Raw genomic sequence first — 18,377 nt, 5'->3', positions numbered from 1 at the left:
CCTATCCCCCCTTCCCCTTCCTCTTATATTATTTATACTAGCTGAGGGGTAACCTGCTGCCTATCTCTGGCAACATGAGGTTAATTTTGGCGCCATCTGCAGGCTTTAGTTTTAATTCGGGTGGTTTAGTGTTTTAAATTCAGGATTTATGGTTAATTTTATTTTCAAGTATGTTGATGTATTTTAAGTGATGTTAACCACCCTGAGCCTGGCTTCAGCTGGGGAGGGTGGGTTATAAATCAAATAAATAAATACCCTCCAAAACATACAAAATTATTTCTATGTAATTTTGATGTATTCCAGGCATTTTGAAAAGTCGAGTCCATTCTGTTGGAAATGGAAGCAGCAAGTGGTGGATGCTGGAGCTGAAGTCGTCCCCCCACCCTCCCCGGCTGCTTGCTATTTCCAGGTACAAAGAGTGGATTAACCAACTAATCCATCTATTTCTGAATTCATTTCGAGGACATCAGTCACTGTTTCTTCTTGACATGGCCGACTAAGACTTTTTAATTAGCATCAATGGAAATCAGGTTGGTGGTGCTGACAGCAAGCTTCATGCTGGAACAATGTACCTAAAGGGTCACCAGTGCTTGTGCTTGCTGTGTGAGAGATCATTTTTCTGCACAATACTTTGCTTACATGATCAAATATGAAACTTGCTTGGAGTGACATAACAATCATAACACACAGGTGCTGAATATTGTATGTGTGTGCTTAATGGTGTTGCATCAACAAGTTCCACAAAAAAACACTTTGCTTATGTAACCAAAGTGAAGTTTGTTTTGCTTGGAGAGACCTAACTCAACAAATGCAAAAATAACAGTATTTCTTTACTTCATTTATACCATGCCTGTCTCCACTGTGGAGTTCAAAAGCAGCTTACATCACTCACCTCTGCCATTTTGTCCTCACAATAACCCTGACAGGTAGGGTCAGGTTGAGAGTGTGTGACTGGTCCGAGGCCAACCAGCAAGCTTCCATGGCAGAGTTGGGATATTAAACCGGGGTCTCTCAGAGCCTAGTCCAACACGCTAACCATTAGACCAAACTGGTTGAATGCTGAACATATGTAACTGCTCGACTAAGTCCGGGCCAGAATGCCTAGGAGGTTATATTGGAATGGAGATTCCAATATAAGATTGCTCATTGGAATACACTGATGTATGAAAATTGGACTAGGATGCAAATGCCTATTCAGATTCATAGATATGCAGACAGAATATTGGAATGACTGTGGATCACCCAGAATGACGTTCCTTCAAATACTTCATTTCTGGGCATCCCGCGAGGGACGCCTGCCCCTCCATGGGGATGCTTGATGTGCCAGAAGGGCAACATCAGCCAGGAATCCAACGTCTCTCCTTCGACGCAGGCGGGATTCTCTTTCCCGTGATGCAATTGGCCAGCCACGGCTTACGTCACGGAGAGGCAGAGCGCGAACACCGGCAGGCCCACCACCCTTCTTTCCCTCTGCGCGCGACGCACACACAACGTCACCTCGTTTCTTTGATTCCTCTTAGCGGCGCTTAGTGACAGGCGCTGAATGACGTAACGGGCAGTGGGGGAGGGGGAGGGGTAACAAGCGCTGGAACTTTTTTTGTGTGTGACAGAAAAATCCCATTGGTTGGCGGAACGGGCGAACCCAAGACGCGGGAGGAGGAGACGACGGTTCCCGCCCTCCTCGCAAACCTCCCCCTCCCTCGCAAGCGATGGTCTAGTTCGGAAGCAGGAGGGGGCGTGGCTTGAAGCGCGCGGGGCTCCGCTCGGTGGAGCTTGAGCGTCGGCCGCCATTTGTGAGGGAAGGCAGCGGAGCGTCGGAGGCGAGTGAGAGGCCGCGGTGAGGGGAGGCCGCCGGGGGAGGGGGCTTGAAAGACGTGTAGGGGCATGTGAGGAAACTTCCTCCTCAGGCCGGCTACGAAATACCCGGGGGGGGGGAAGGAAAGAGAGAAAATACAGTGCCCCCTCCCTCGCGTGCTCAGTGGCGTCTCTTTCCCTTTTCAGCGTCCGACCTGGGGAAGAGTCTGAGACCCTCCCCCCGCTGCTCCCAATCTCAGGCCTCGCGCTGCCCGCGTGTAAAGCGGGAGCCCTGAGGACCCTGCCGGAGATCGCCGCCCCCCTTCTCACGTGCCGTTGCGGCCCCAGCTCTGGTAGTTTTCGCGGGTGAAGGCGCCGAACTGAGACGGGGCGGGAGGGGGGGCACCTGAGCGATTTCCGTGAACGCTGCTGGGGCCGCTGCTTCCCTCTCAGCTAAAGTTGCCATCTCCGGTTTGGGAAATCCCTGGGCATTTTGGAGGGTGGGGTTTGCAGAAGGGGAGGGCTCTCAGTAGGGATGCCGTAGAATCTGCCCCTGAAGTTGATATTTCTTTCATGGAAATCTAATTTTTGGTCTGGACATCGCCATTAATCGAAGGCTTTCACGGTCAGAGTTCATTGGTTCTTGTAGGTTATCCGGGCTGCATGACCCTGGTCTTGGTATTTTCTTTCCTGACGTTTTGCCAGCAGCTGTGGCAGGCATCTTCGGAGGAGTAACGCTGAAGGACAGTGTCTCTCAGTGTCAAGTGTGATTAGCACATTACCTTTGATACTTTTTGCAGGACAACGATTCAGCTCAACCCAACCCCTTTCTGACTATATATTACTCTTCCTACACACTTGACACTGAGAGACACTGTCCTTCAGCGTTACTCCTCTGAAGATGCCGGCCACAGCTGCTGGCGAAACGTCAGGAAAGAAAATACCAAGACCACGGTCACACAGCCCGGATAACCTACAAGAACCAATCACCATTAATCCTTGGAGGGCTCTGGAGGTCTCACCTAGAGGTTGGCAACCCAGCGCGTCCGTACCTTCTCTCCCCCCCTCCCCTTTCTGTTTTCTTTCTGTGTTGAGGTTTGTTTCTGGGAAATAAGTAGGGAATTCCCAACAGTACTTGGTGGGGAGGTGGAGGTAACTGATAGGCAGCAGGGTCAAGCTTAATTAGTGGTGTTAGGGGGCTCGGTTTTAAGATAAACCCCACGTGGACTCATGGAACATATCTGAAACTAAAATGAAACCCACTAGTGCTTTAAAGATTGACATACATTTTGTTTTTGTGAGTCAGGGCTCACTTCGCTGGATGCATGGAATGGCCATTCAGAGCAGCTAGATTTATACTTACAGTTCAAGCAGCAGAAAGGAAGGCAGTAGAGGGGAGAGAACTTACAGAGAAAGAGGCCATTGTAAAACAAACGTTAAAAGATTACTCAAACCTGTGTAGTAGTGAAGAGCACCTCTCACCACGCGCTGCATATATTTACCTTGATATGTCCATTAACTTGGCGTCTGAGCACAGGTTCATGGCTTCCACTTGTATTGATGCCTACTTATTTTGAAACTGACGGGGAAGGGAATTCCTTCTTGGCCCTACCATGGGAACAAAATATTCTTTTTTAAGGATGCTTAAAGGGGCTTGACATTGTCCCTAAAAGTTCAGATCTGTAGCTGGACGAGTCACAAAGGTATGGATTCTAATCCAGGCTCTGTCACTCATAATTAAGTCTTCTGCTGGTTGATGTATTTTTGCCTTTACTGTATAAAGGGAGTACATTGCCTAGCCCTAGTTCATAGTATGTTTATGCATCCGGAGCTTGTAAACATCTGGCAAGGAAAAAGTGCTACATGAATTACTGATTGCTTAACCCTCTCTACAGGAAGGCTACAAGCTTATAGCTTCTGTAATCTTTAAAGGGAGAAGTTCAGCTGTTTTTTCAGTGTTCATGGATGTTTGAAGAAAACTAATGAACCTGGGCTGGGTGAGGGAAAAAAGCATACGGCATCTTCAGGTCTTTTTTGCCTGCTGAAAGGGGAGATGGAGCTCTCATTAGCTCACTACTTAATTTTTTCCAGCCAAATAAACCAGAATGGATTGCATTGCTAGATTTGGCATGGCTGCTTCTGAGTAAACCAAACTGTATCCTGGGTGTTGTTTAAAGAGGAAGCTGAATACAAATGAAATGGAATCCACTTACTTATACCCATTGTGCTTGATATGGGAGCTCTGATTATGTTCGAAGAATCTGTAACCATCACAAATCAACATCTGCAAAGTGCCAAGAACTTCAATTATTTATGTTCTATTGGAAAATGATTCCCATGGGCTTTGTGTGTGTGTGTTAAAAAGTTCTGATTCAGCACGTTTCTGCATTAGTTGTGAAAAATAATGCAAAAGCCATTTGCAGTGATTACCAGGCTGAATTGGCACATACCTTTTAAGCTCTAAGTAGCAGTTTTAATTCTTCACAGAAACATGTAGGTTCTTTGTTTTCCTTTCATAACATCTACAGGACATAAAATTGGAATACTTGCATAGTAAATTTAAATGTATTTGAGAAAAGGAAAGCAAACTATATGTGGAGAATATGGTAAAAGGTAAAGGTCCCCTGTGCAAGCACCAGGTCATTCCTGACCCATGGGGTGGCGTCACATCCCGACGTTTCCTAGGCAGACTTTATTTGCAGGGTGGTTTGCCAGTGCCTTCCCCAGTCATCTTCCCTTTACCCCCAGCAAGCTGGTACTCATTTTACCGACCTCGGAAGGATGGAAGGCTGAGTCAACCTTGAGCCGGCTACCTGAAACCGACTTCTTCTGGGATCGAACTCAGGTCGTGAGCAGAGTTTGCAGTACTGCAGCTTAACACTCTTCGCCTGGGGCTCCTGGAGAATCTTAGTCCTGTCTTAAATTATATAATTGTGACAGAACAAAAGGATGTTTAGAGGACAGATTTTAATCTTAAATCAGTGGTATAGGAAACTACAGAATCCAAACTTGCTTCCTTGTGAAAAGGCACTCTTCCTTGTGAAGGGTGCTTTTTCCTCATTTTGATTCATGGTGATATGGAGGTGCTATAATGTGGTTTCCTTCAAGCTATATTGGGTAACTGGGTAACATTTTCTTTTTTAGGGACACTATGAGTGAAGAGCAGTTTGTTAACATTGACTTGAATGATGATAATGTTTGCAGCGTATGCAAATTAGGAACTGAAAGAGAGACTCTCTCATTCTGCCACATTTGTTTTGAGCTAAACATTGAAGGTAAGTGCAGTTCAGTATTTAACACTGGGCCTTTTGGTAGGGGGTCATTAATAGGCTTGGCTTGCTACCCAGACTCTTCTTTATGTTCTGCCTCCCCTCTGTCCTGGTATGCACAGGAAGCAGGAATTTTCCTAAGGTAAAGAGGGAGTACAAATCTGCAGCAGAGAGACTTCTGCAGTTTCTTAGCTTTCTCCAAAGGACAGTGTGTGACAGCTTGGGAGAGGGCATAAAAGCTGCTGAGCACCCTGCTTACCAGCAGGACGAGAGTGTGCAACAGGTAGATTTGTAGATTGCTGTTTGGAGAGTCCCAGGTGAAGACAATGGGAGGAACTAAAAACCAGATACTGAGAAGGGAAATGATTCACTGACGAGGAAAGATGTGCTCTTTGCCAAGGTGAAGTGATAGCTATGATACATACGTGGGTGAAAATTCTCAAGGTTGTTACCATGTGATATGCATTATTCACTTCTGTGATTTAAGTGCCCAAACAAAACACAGTCTTACTGTGCATGAGGCACAGCATTATTTTATTACAAGTGTGTAAATACCTGCTCTAAAGCAGTACTTCACATCTTTAGCTGAAATGTTTGAAAGTGTGCAGAAGTTACTGAGTGGATCTCATTTTTCTTTCTATTGCTGGAAGGCTTTCAGAGCAATATGTTATGCAGAGAGGAGGCTCGGCCACTAGTGGAACTGAGTCACAGAACCTGTTCCTTTTCTCCACAATATGCAGAGCATCTAAATATCAAAGTGCAGCAGAAACTCTCTGCTTGTATGCATCCTAGCAATGTTCTAAAGTTCTTTCAGGTTGAAAACTATCTAACCTGGCTGTGTAAGGATACAATGCATTGACTAGAATATTAAGCTTGGACAGGGGATGCTTATCCCAAAACCTCCACACTCATTTGAAGTTCACTGTGTGTGGCACTGGTCAGGGTGAAATCTTTCACCCTCCTCCTGCCTCTCATGTGAATAAAATACTGCTCTGAGTTGGGGGGCAGGTAAAAAATACATTGCACTTGGGCCAGGGGTTTGGGAGGCTTGTAAACAATTACCAATGCTTTTGGTTCTAGTCTGGTTATCTGGATAATCATTATATACTTTTGCCCTTATGCTGTGAATATACCTGTGGGACTGCAAGCCCTTGTTTATTCAGGACCATCTCCTGGATTGGGTTGCTTTTACATTTCTAGTATTTATGTGTGGAGTTCATAACCTGGCTAAATTAGTGTGAATTGTATATTCCAGAAGACGTGGCAGCCCACAACATTTACCAAGGGTTTCAGCAAGGTATGAACAATATCATATTGCTGAGACTTTACTGGCTGAGAATGCCATCTTGTGCAACACTAGTAATTTACCTTAGTACTTGCAGACACTGTATGTCCTGAATAGATTACTTTAGTGTTCTCTTTTGACTCATTGGTATGAAGTAAATGGACTGTGTGTTAGACGTTCCCTATGTTAACTAGTGGAAGAAACTGTGGCTTCATTCAGGCATCACCAAAAACATGGGAGCAAAAACAAAAGCCAGCAGCCCCCCCCCAATAATGCAATGCAGAGCAAATCTTAAGTACCACCCTGCATTGGAAAGGTATGTTTTAATGGTGGCTTTTTACCCCAGTTCTATTTATATGGATTTTCTTCTCTTGGTGTTGTGCCCTAACAGATAACTTGAATGTGTCTTGCAGTCCTATTATCTTTCTAGACTGGTACTTCTGTAGTCTTTGTTTTTAATCATCTCATTATATTTTATTATATTTAATGTTTTTATAGCCCGGCTTTCTCATTGAGACTCAAGGCAGATCACACAATATAAAACAATGTAATCAGACAACATAAGGCATCCAATAAACAATGCAATAGGAGTAGGATTACAAAAGTTAGAAATCATGTTCAGTTATTTTGATCATTTGGTCAGTTTGCCTATTTGTTTTACAGCAAGATCAGTCAGTCGCAGAATTCATTGACTTAGTTAACTGAAGGATCCACCCCATTTAAAAAAAACCCTGATTAATACATGTACTAGAAATTGCTCTACTGACTTGGCATGAACATTAAAAATTTGCAGCACTGCAGTTACTATTTATTCACTCCCCAAACATAAAAGCCTGAAACAACTTTCTTCAGTTGAAGGGAAGAGAGACATAAAGGAGATTATGGTTAGTTGGTGAGCTACAGCAGTGAAGCTGTGTTTCTGTCGTCCTTTGTTCTCTGAATGTGCCCAGCTGTTAGCAGAACTTGGAAAAGTGAAGACTTGCATGCAAAGAGAAAACAAGCCCAGCAGATGTTGTGAAAGAGAAACACGAGCTGGGTACAAAAGCTAATGCAAACAATCAGATCATCAGATGTGGAAGGTTGCAAAAAATGACTAATGCTTTCTACATGGGAGGGACCTGCTCTGAAACACTCGTTAAAATTAGAGATAATTTAAGGGTAGTTCTGGCTTCCTCTGCATGTATCCACTTGCTGTTTTAAATCTCTTGTTCTGTGTATAGCCAAGAAAATAGATACATCACACTGGGACGGGAATTCCTTTTTTGTTTAAATCTTATCATATGAAGGGCAATCAGAAGCACAGCTGTGCTTCACATACCCAAAATGGTGTGTTTTTTTGTTACAAGAACAAACCTTGACAAGCAGGCTAACCCACACTCCTGCACATAGCTCAAAAATGAACTTCATTTTTATTTGCAATTTCATTCAGTTTGCAGGCTATGACTTGTTAGCTGGCCTGCAAATCAGGATTCTGCACCCTAGTGTAATTCTGGTTTGGAGTGAAGAGAGTAAACCGTGTGTTGACTTACTTCTCCTTTAATAATGTTAAGTCCAATATAACCCCTAGCCACTTAACTGTGTCAGTGAGCGTCAGCTGGGCCCCCATCAAACGTGGGAAGCTCAGTGTCCTTCAGGACCTCAGCCCTCCCAACCAGCAGCACTGTCTTGTCAGGATTCAGTTTCAACTTGTTTACAGTCAGCCCTTTAACTCCAGCAGTCCGACGCTACCTCTACAGCCACACTGGGTGATTTGGGTAAAGAGATATAAAGCAGGTTGCGATTGACAAATAGATGACAGCCTGCTTTGAAACCACAGAACTTTACATAGAGGTTAAATAGGACCGGGGACGGTTGTGGAACCTGCAGGATACATCTACCACTGATCCCAGCTGGTCTCAAAGCCTTGTCCTTAAAGAACAGTTCACATCAATCCAAAGCACATCCCTTAATCCCTACTTCTACCTCCAAATGCCTCAGCAAAATGGCATGGCCACAGTATCAGAGCCTACTGATAAATCCAGTAAGAGCAACAAAAGTACTTGCCTACATTCAAATAGAGGTCATAAACTAAAGTCATTAGTGTTGTCTCCATCCCATAGCCTGGCCTAGGCTGTGACTAGGCTGAAAGGGATTTGGAGCAGATGCATCAACCAGGAAGTCCTGGAGTACTTCTACCACTGCTATCTATTACCTTGCCCAGAAATGGCAAATTAAAGACCGGGTAGTCATTGGCCATCTCATTCTTAAGCAATGGTTTTTTTAAGTGGATGACTGCCTGTTTTACTGACCAAGGAAAGGTGCCCTGAGTTACTGATTTATGATGTCAATAACTTCCAGAAATTTCTCATTCCAAGCTCCCACCCGGGGCATTCCAGAATCCAGTTGGATCCATAAGCCTCCATGGGCAAATCATTTTAACAGGCTCCCCACCCCTGCAGAGTGTCATTACTAAACCCATATCTTGAGGCAGTGGTCAGACCACAGTGAATGCTGAACCTCCAGCCCCACACCAGACCGGCCCCTTGAAGGTTCAATGCAAAAATATTCTGTAAGGTTTGTCTTTTATTATGTGTGGGCTGCATCATAATCTGAGATAGACTCACAGTGGCCAAAGAGGTTATGAAATCCTGAGTAGGTTCAGATACAGTGCCCTCAACATGAATGTTGAAATCTGCCAGAACAAGCAGTGTAGGTATCTTAAGCCCAAAACGACCTCCGCCAGGTCAGACAGGGTGTCTGGTAGGGAAGTAGATGGCTGGTAAATAATTGGAATGCCCAGTGTGTGCCTGGAATCTAAAATAAGGAACAAACAATTCTAGCAATAGTTTGCTCTGAGAATGGGGAAGGAGTCATGGAGGATGATAGCCACCCCACCCAAGCACTAAGAAAACACACACCCATTTTATCCTAACCAGGTCTCAGTTATAAAAGCCAGATTGGTTTTCTTCTCCAGCAACCCTTACGAGTTTTATTTCTCACCAGTCTGGTGTTACACAAAATTAAGAAGCAGAGGCAGTAGGGTCCCTTGTAGCAGCATCTCTTGGGATTGGATTGGGATGGAGGTTAGGTAAGTGGTGAGCTTGGTTATATCACACCAACCACGTTAAAAAACGTCCACTCCTACATCTTTTAGGCTCTCAGCTGCAGAAATAGTACTATTACCAAATATGCTACCCCACTTAAAAGCCACTACTATTACAACTAGAAAGTGCACAACACATGACATCCTGTCAGCCCCAAAGAAACCATAATAGTAGTCCATAAGCTAATTAGTGATGAGTTGCAATTGATTCTTAGTCCATTCCTAGGCCAGTGCTGTTCCAGGCATATGATTGGATTCTGTCCCCTGCTAGTGAGAGCTTTTAACCAGCTACAGTGTGAACCCCCTGGGCCCTAGGCTGCGAGCCCAAGCAAGAGCATTTTGACTTGCACTTTCCTAAAAGAGGGAGTGTCAGATGTGCAAAAGCTGACAGACACAGTAGGTGTGACTTCACAACTCCAGTTCTCTCTCAAAAACAAAGCAATCCTGTTAATCCTCCCTCGTCATAAGTATATAAATGTTGATTTGAGCTTGAGGGGAGAATGATAGTATTCAGTAAAATTGCACTATACAGTATTTTCCTCATTAAAGTTAATCTGTTTTTAGAAATAATTCCATATCTCTGAGGGATCCAGCTACCTGTTTTGTACTTTTTAGGCTGGACTTTTAAGCTGAAAGCAGATCTTGAGGGATGCAAAGGCTTGGATCTCATGGAGGATTTCAAAAGGGGGTGGTTTTCACCCATTCCTCCCTTCTGTAGACGCCCCCCAGTACTGTTCTTGGGGTTTCCCTGTCCCCCAGGAGCAGCTTTTCAGGGGGCATTTTTGGTTGCTGTTGGAAGAGAGAGTTAAGTTCCATCTACAGACATTTACACTTGATCCATTCTAGCTGGTCAGCCTTGCCTCCTTTCCTAGAACGTAAATGTATGTAAGATAAGTAGACCTGAATGGAACTGAGAAGGGACACCGGATTTCTGCTCTCCGCATGGCCTCGATGTTCAACACTGCAAGACAAAAGAGCTCATGTGCATAGTTGAGCAAAACAGCTGCTGTAGCCTTTTTGTTAAAATAGTAACACGTTTCTGTGTACTGGAGAATCATGCACTTTCACCCTCGTGGCACACAGTGTATTTCATTCTGTGCACTGTATGACTCAGTTTACAATGGATATGCCTGTTGTAATCACAGGTCTATGTAGGGGGTGCTTGGTCAGTGGCATGTCAAGCTCCAGTTCGCAAACCAGCAAAAGACTTGCGTATTGCAACATTAGAGTGACCCAAGTGACTGAAGGATCCAGATGAGTCTTCCCACAGGTGTAAGTTGTCATGACCACGGAATATGATTTCCCCCACCCATTTGGGGGTAATGGAGAGGGAGAATATTGCACCCCACAAGCAGAAGTTCTTGCACCCACAAAAATGCTAGTCAAGGCTACCTTAGACAGATGCAAAGAAAAGGATAGCACAAATGGTTGGCAGTTTTGGTGAGTGGGGGGGGGCGCCTTTTCAGATAACACATTTTCTAATAATGGACCAGGTCTTCTTTGAAAGCATCTTGAAGGGCAGCTCTTATTTCCAAACCATAACTTACAGAACTTTCCATTTGAACTAAAACCATGAGCGTAGCATTCTGTCAGTTTCATTTTTGTGACTCTCTTACCAACAGCGTCAATGCATATCAAACAACCAGTTTCTTGGTAAACAGATGGATGTAATTAAAAACTGGCATTGAATTGGCAATTAATGGGATGCTGTAAGTATCAGTATTCTCTTTGTAATGCAAGACTCTTATCCACCTGCAGTTCTGTGCTATTCATGCTGTGTAAAGGGGAAAAGCAAGAGGAGACAACATCTACAATGCAGAATTGTTCAAAAACTCCACTTAGGTTGGATTCTCTTGTGTTAACTATTCTTTGACATTTTAGGAAGAAACCAGTCAAGTATAACACCACACACGTCTTCTCATGTCCACTGAGAATAAGAACTCTTGCTGTAGGATACCATGCAACTCTGTGGTAGAAATAAGAAGACAACAGGTTAAATAATACAAGAATAGTGGGTAGGGGGACCAGGACAGACATAGAGAAGTACACTCAACAGGTAACTAACCAGTAGAATTTAGGATGTAGTGTTGATCACAAACTTAGATTGCTTTAAAATTCATAGAGGATGTCCACCAATACTCATTATGCTAATAGCCAAAGGGTACAGTCTTACTGAGAGGCAGCAAATCTGAATATCTATGCTGAGGAGAGCAACTGGAAGAGTCTTTAATCTCTAAGCGAAACAACCGGGCATGCTGCAATTTGCTCCACATGCTGAGGGTTTCTTGCCCTCTCGCTACATGGTTTAAACCAAAACTCTTATCTTTCCAGTTTTCCAAGCTACTACAGTATGAATGAACTGCATGATCAGAAGTTTACATTTCCTGCTTTGTAGTAAACAGATAACACATGGTAAGCTCTAATGGCTATCATGTTGCTTCCAGTCATCTGAATCCACAACAACTAGTGTAACCCTCGTATGTTTGGAAGAACTTCACTGATTCTGAATTGGGATGTTGAGTTGGTGGTTGAAATCTGTGTGAAATCAATTCTCATGCATGCAACCAATCTTTTTTTGGATATAGCAGAACAATTCATTATTGGAAAGTACTGTTCTCAATATGGTTTTGGAAGTCTGCTTCTTAATAAGGATATTGTTATAATTTAGCAAGTTCATAAGTACAACGTTCTTGAAACTAAAGCAGCATTTAAAATCCAGTAAGAAATCCAGCAAGAACTTACTGATACTCGGAGTATGTTTCTTACACTCAGGAAGATTTTAATACTACTTTTCATAAAAGGTGGACCCTAAACGCTTTTTCTGAAGTTTCAATATAGCTCTAATATAATTTTTGTTATACGTTAACCTACAATATTTTTACAATTTTTTCTCTTCTCAGGAATACCAAAGACTGATCTTCTGCATACAAGATCATTAAGAGGGCACAGGGACTGCTTTGAGAAATTCCATTTAATAGCCAACCAGAGTTGTCCACGGTCAAAACTCTCCAAGAGCACTTATGCAGAAGTGAAAAACATCTTAAGCAAAAAAATTAACTGGATTATACAATATGCACAAAACAAAGATTTGGATTTGGATTCTGAAAGTTCCAAGCAAACACCGCACCGTCTCTTTAGCTTCAGGCATCAGAAAGAGAGAAAGCTGCTTCCACAGTTTGATTCCCAGGTTCCTAAATACTCTGCAAAATGGATAGATGGGAATTCTGGGAGTATTTCAAACTGTTCACAAAGTATTTTGGAACAAAGAGAATCCAGTGATTTTAGACTTGACATGTTGCAACAAACAGGTTCTACATTTTGTTGCAGCGGTACATTGTGGTCTAGTCATAACCAGACATCAGAGGTGGAAAAAGCTAAAACTGACACAAATGCCTGCATCCGAAGAACTCCCCAGTATAGCCGGGAACAATGTAAGTAGAAGGCGTGATTATTTTTTCTCTGTGTGCTTTAACAAAGGTCAGTTCATAATCTTCAGCAACTGAACATACTTGTTTGAGAGGTACTGAACATAGAATGAAAGTAAATTTCACACCGCTACCCAATCACCAGGATGTATCAAGATAGAACAGGTGAGTTAGCAAGCTGTGCCACCTAAAAGGAGCAAAGTCTTGTCCTTTTCAAGTTTGTTCGTAGATGCAAACATACACCTTGTAATAAGCATATCCCACTCTAGTGAGTCACACTAAATAGAATTGGGATCTTCCAAGCTTGAACCAGTACAGACCCAGTAACGCTTCCATCTTACTCATCAGCCTCATCGGTTTTAGTCTCAGGTGCCACCATGGTCCTGTTTTATTCAATCCACCATATTGTGAGTTGCATCCACTTTGAAATAAATATGTTGGGGTTTTTTTGCGTGTTTAGTTTGAGAATGTCAGATGCAGGTTTTGCATTCACTTATTGCAGTCCTCTGCCAGCTAGGATATTGTTATGATTTAGCAAGTTCATAAGTACAATGTTTTTGAAACTAAAGCAGCATTAAAATCCAGTAGCAGTGCATGCTTGTGGTGGAGGTTCAGGAGTTAATTGACATTCAGTTTCAGCTGAACAATAGCTTTTTGTTCTCATAACCCTTTTTTTAAAGGCTACAGAATATCTGCGTAACAGTGGTGGCCTGAAAGTATGAAACCCCTTTGGGGGAAATATGAAAATCCCAAGACTATGATAGGATGTCATGTTACATTACTGGAAGTCTGACATTTGATATGGATATGTGAATAAAATTAGTTACAGGGAACGTTCGCATTAGTGTTTGTAGGATGCCTTTCCTCTCCCCACTCCTAATAGACTTAACTGATCTGTTTTGTTTTCTTGTTTCAGTGAGTACGATGACTCTTGGAGAGGTGCAGCAACTGAGTGAGAAACTCCTCAAGCAAATTCAAGGTAAGAGAGAGTTGGATTATATGGTGTGGCGACTATGGGTGAGGGAGAGGGAAAACTGAGGAAAACCACTGGACTAAGGACTGTCTAGTCCTTCACTCTGGCCTCTCCTACATATTCTTTAAACTCCACCCCACCCACAATCAAATAAAAGGAGGGCACAAGCTTTGACTAAGGCTTGGATGCGTGTAAGCTGTGTACTCTTTAAAATATCTTATTTGGGAACTTGCTAGACCAAGGCTGTAATTATTTATGAAGTAGAAATCGCCTTTTCATAGATATTTGACTAGATAGGCACGACACAGATGGAGATGAACAACAAATGTTTATTTAACAGAAAACCAAGTATTTAATAAGGGAAATGTTTTGTGTAGATTACTTTAGTATATAAAATAAAAATAAAACTGGTTCTCAACATCACCCCCACAGGTTACAGACTTTTCCCCAATGATAGTAATTACTTTGTAGCCAAGCTTCAAGTAACATAAATAAACCCTGAGAGAGATTTGATTCCTCTTTCTCCAGACAGGTTACCTCAGCTGACTAGGTTTCACTGGAACCTATTTCCATCCTCTCCTGATTCAAGGTTGCTCTTTTAACACAGAGAACTCCTGTCCCCAGAATGTGTACACGTAAATTAGGAATGTTGGGCCCTTAACAGGATACTTACTTGCTTCACTAAAACTAGCTTTCTTTCCTAAGCCAACCCCAAACCCTAACAAAGCCAAATAAAAGACCGGTTAAACTGATGCTCTTATCCAAAGTCACAAAATTCCCTGTCTGAGGAATAACAATTTCTTCCCCCTTCTTAAGGTGAAGTTAGCTCACCCCCTCTCATCCATTGGAGTTCCATGGGCTCAGATTGGCTGACAATCACTTGGATGTGCATGAGGCCAAAATCACATGGATGGTCCAGAGCCCTGGAGGAGAGGCACGGCTTTTGGGGATGATGGCTACATACATGGTTTACAAAAACTAAGCTTTTGGTTGGGTTTCTAAAATGTTCCAAACAAAACCTGCACTTCTGAATAGCTAGATTCGGGTCTGTTAGCATCAACAAGATTTTTGGAGTATAAGCGTTCAAGAGTCTCAATCTGATGAAGGGAGCTTTGACTCTTGAATTCTTATTCCCATCCACCCCTCCCAGAAAAAAATCTCTTGGTCTCCAAGGTGCTACTAGACCCGAATCTAGCTGTTTTACTGCAGACTAACATGGTTGCCCTCCGAAAGCACTTTTGAAAAGTGATTAGCAAGTCTGTTCTTCTGTGTTAACCATAGCAAATATTCCACACACATGCCCTGCCTCCCACAAACGTGGCAACTATTGAATAAAGTAAATTAATGTAGCAGTTTCAGCTCATTGTATATGCTCCTTTGGAAATAGTAGCTTAACTTGATGCCAAAACTTCTTTCAGATGTGTTTGAAGAGCTAACTCAGCAAGTGCAAGAAAAAGACTCCTTGGCTTCACAGCTTAATGTCCGTCACATTGCCATTGAACAGCTGCTAAAGAACTGTTCCAAATTACCCTGTCTGCAGATGGGACGGGCAGCAATGAAATCCAACATATCCATATAACAGCACCCGTGCTTTCATTTACGTGCTTCCTTGACCTGAGTTGTGTGCACTTAAGAAATGTTTGGAGAGACTCATAAGCTTGACTATATTACAAGATGTAAAGGAAGTTACATACAGTGTTCCTTTAAAAAAATGTTGACATTAGTTTTGACTCTGGAAGTCATCTAAATCTCTCACAATTAGCAACATTCCTTCCAGTCACTGATGACAAATAATTGTGACTGTACAGGCAGTCGGAAGTCCTTTTGTTAATAATCTGGGAGATTAACAGATGAAATACAGTATTTAGGTACCAAGAAAGTGGAGAAACCAGTGTTCATAAAATTCACATTTCTTATTTATTGCAAGCAATATTTTATTACTGAAATTTTATACAAAAAGAAACTATTTTAGGTACTTTTCCACATCTCTTTATAAAAAGTTTTGAATTAATTGAGTAACTTTTTTGCCTTGTGTAATGATTGTTTACCCCCTTTTCAAGTTGGTGGTGTTATCTTTCATGATGAAAATTATTTAAAAAAAACCTTAAAAAAACTTGTTTTCCAAAGACACAATCTCAGTGGCTGTAATGCATTACTTTTAATTTTCAGCAATGTAGAATATCTTGGGCATGGATTGTATCTTAATAGAAGAAATTTAAGCACAGCACCTCCTTTTGGAATGACCGTTCTTTTATTATATGCAGAGCTGGAGTTTGGTTTTGTATGTGGATTTCTAATGCTTAATAGAAGTATATGGCTTCAAAGAAATAAACCTATGATACCTCATGGAAATAGCTGTCTTTATACTTTTTGATGCTGTGTTAAGCTATGAACACCTTAGAGAAAGCGAGCACCTTGGCAAAAAAGCTGAGATACAGCCCTTGGGTCTGCCATACTAACTGTCCATCTACAGGGAGCTTTTTATACATTGGCAATAGTATTCAAACATTTTTTTTTAATACAAAGTACTAGACTAGTAAGACTGTTCTTGGTACTGTAGAGTACACTTCCCTAAAGGTGAGGGGTACAGAAGGAAGGGGAGATATAAGTGGAATAGGGATGAATAAGGTGGACTGGAAGTTACCGTAAGTAAATTCTGCTGTGCCTGTGTATATCAACAGCAGGAACAAGCATTGAATCTCCAGTCCTCTGGGGTGGCTGGCACAAATGTATGCTTACAGCTGTAAGCTATTTTTTTTTTAGAAGCACAGCCAAACAATAGTATATTCTCCTTCCCTCCCTACTTTTCCCCTTGAGTGTGGGCTTGAAATGTGCTTGTTCTGGTCACATTCTACAGGAAGGGAATGGAAATTGTTGCTAGTTGTAAGTACAGCTGAGGAAAAGCATTGTTTTGTTTATAAACGGACATTGTATCTTATACAGGATATTGTGCATCCAAGCATTTGCTTTTATGTTTGGGACTTTTAGTGAATTTCATCTTTTCCTTTTCCCTGGAATCAGCTTTGGAACAGGAGGCGTTTGCTGTGCTGGGAAGAGGGACTGAAGAACTGACCTGACTATGCTTTCTCTAATCTAGCCAGTCTTCAAAGTGTTTTGTGCCAGTACAATTTCACTGTGAAGGAGCTTCAATTGTAGGCCTTTTGAATATCATACTGTGCAATACAAGACCATGAGTTTAGTCTCACTAATGCAAAACATTCCCATGATGCAAACAAATATTTGAAAGACAGCTTTGAAATTCTAGTCACTGCTTGTTTAAAGTAGAAATGCATGGGTGAACACCTGTAGGATCACCAGTTTACTTTGCTTTAACATTCTGTCTAAACACTGTTCCTACAGCTGATCAGTTTACATAATGATCTTTAACTGATGGTGTGACCTTGAAGTTTGACTTTTCATATTGGCCAATGCTTTGTTCCGTTGCAGAATCTATATATCTAATCCCACAGACAAGGGGGCACACTCACCCCAACATTTTTTTTTGCAGACTTAGGTGACCCCCTGGGTTTGCAGAAAAATCTAAAACTTTAAGGAAACCCCCCCCCCAAAAAAAAAACTACATGAAGCATTCTCTTTGCATGTGAAACTACTATTGGTGGCTGCCAGCTTTCCCCGCCGGCCTAGAAGCAGTTGCTCTGGACTGGTGGGACACCGGCAGCCACACTGGGCCCAACCAACCCGATGGGGGATGCTGACAGCCGCCTGGAGATTGGGACTGTGTGTGAAAGGTGGCTGCTTTGGCTGGTGAGCCCAGAGTGGGCTCACCCACCAAGACTGGTACGTGTGAGGGGGTTGCGAGTGAGCCCAGGATGGGCTCACCCACTGAGATTGGGACTGGGGGATCTCTCCTGTGAGTTTTGCGAGCCCCCACTTGTGTATTCTGATCTGTGCAAATAGCTGATAAATGCATCTGAAGGTTGTCTAGCAACCAGTATGTACTAAAGACTAGGCTGAACAGGAGTGGTCAGAACCGTATAGCTCACAGCATCTTCTGTCAAGGGCAAAGAAGTGTGTATACTCCAAAGCATCTAGCAGAAACACTGTATTTCTTACCCATGATGTCCTGATCTGTTTGTGTGCAGCCTCTCTTATGTAGTTAATTTAATTAGCACTTCACTTGGAAATGAAAGTAAAAGCACCAGGTGCAATTTGGGTTAGTTGGGTTATAATCACAAACTGCAGGTGTTCCTGGTTTTCACTGTCAGGAATGGGTAATGGCAATCCTATAGTTCCCTAATGCAATCAAGCTTCAGAACCTTTATGGTGTTTGGTGATTTTTAAGTACCCCTGTAGGTTAAAAGCATGTAGGAATGGCCTCCAGAAACATACACTTAACAATTTGCACTGTAACTTCATGAACTTTATCCTGCCCTAGCCAGCTGATGGCAACCCTGTAGTGTTTTCAAGGCAAGAGACAAACAGGTGGTTTGCCATTGCCTGCTTCTGCACAGCAACCATGAACTTCTTGATCTCCCATCCAAGTACTAGTCAGGGCAGACCCAGCTTCACTTCTGAGATCTGACAAGAT

At 42.6% G+C, this 18,377-nt stretch overlaps 1 protein-coding gene across 1 annotated transcript; it reads left to right on the top strand.

Moving 5' to 3' along the window:
- Positions 1-1,740: 1,740 nt before the first annotated feature.
- Positions 1,741-16,174, top strand: C7H21orf91 (chromosome 7 C21orf91 homolog). The gene is made up of 5 exons (XM_056853899.1): positions 1,741-1,837; positions 4,939-5,069; positions 12,331-12,861; positions 13,772-13,834; positions 15,247-16,174. Exons 2-5 carry the CDS (start codon positions 4,946-4,948, stop codon positions 15,405-15,407), a joined length of 879 nt encoding a protein of 292 aa, XP_056709877.1. The 5' UTR covers positions 1,741-1,837; positions 4,939-4,945; the 3' UTR covers positions 15,408-16,174.
- The last annotated feature ends 2,203 nt before the right edge of the window (positions 16,175-18,377 follow it).

Source organism: Euleptes europaea, chromosome 7, assembly GCF_029931775.1.
Source record: "Euleptes europaea isolate rEulEur1 chromosome 7, rEulEur1.hap1, whole genome shotgun sequence".
Classification (NCBI taxonomy): domain Eukaryota; kingdom Metazoa; phylum Chordata; class Lepidosauria; order Squamata; family Sphaerodactylidae; genus Euleptes; species Euleptes europaea.
This window is presented reverse-complemented; position numbering and strand designations above follow the sequence as displayed.

Coding starts and splice junctions, on each gene's coding strand:
- C7H21orf91 (XM_056853899.1), top strand. CDS start 4,946: ATGAGTGAAGAGCAGTTTGTTAACATTGACTTGAATGATGATAATGTT. Junction 5,070..12,330: donor TTTTGAGCTAAACATTGAAG/GTAAGTGCAGTT, acceptor TTCTCTTCTCAG/GAATACCAAAGACTGATCTT. Junction 12,862..13,771: donor CCAGTATAGCCGGGAACAAT/GTAAGTAGAAGG, acceptor TTCTTGTTTCAG/TGAGTACGATGACTCTTGGA.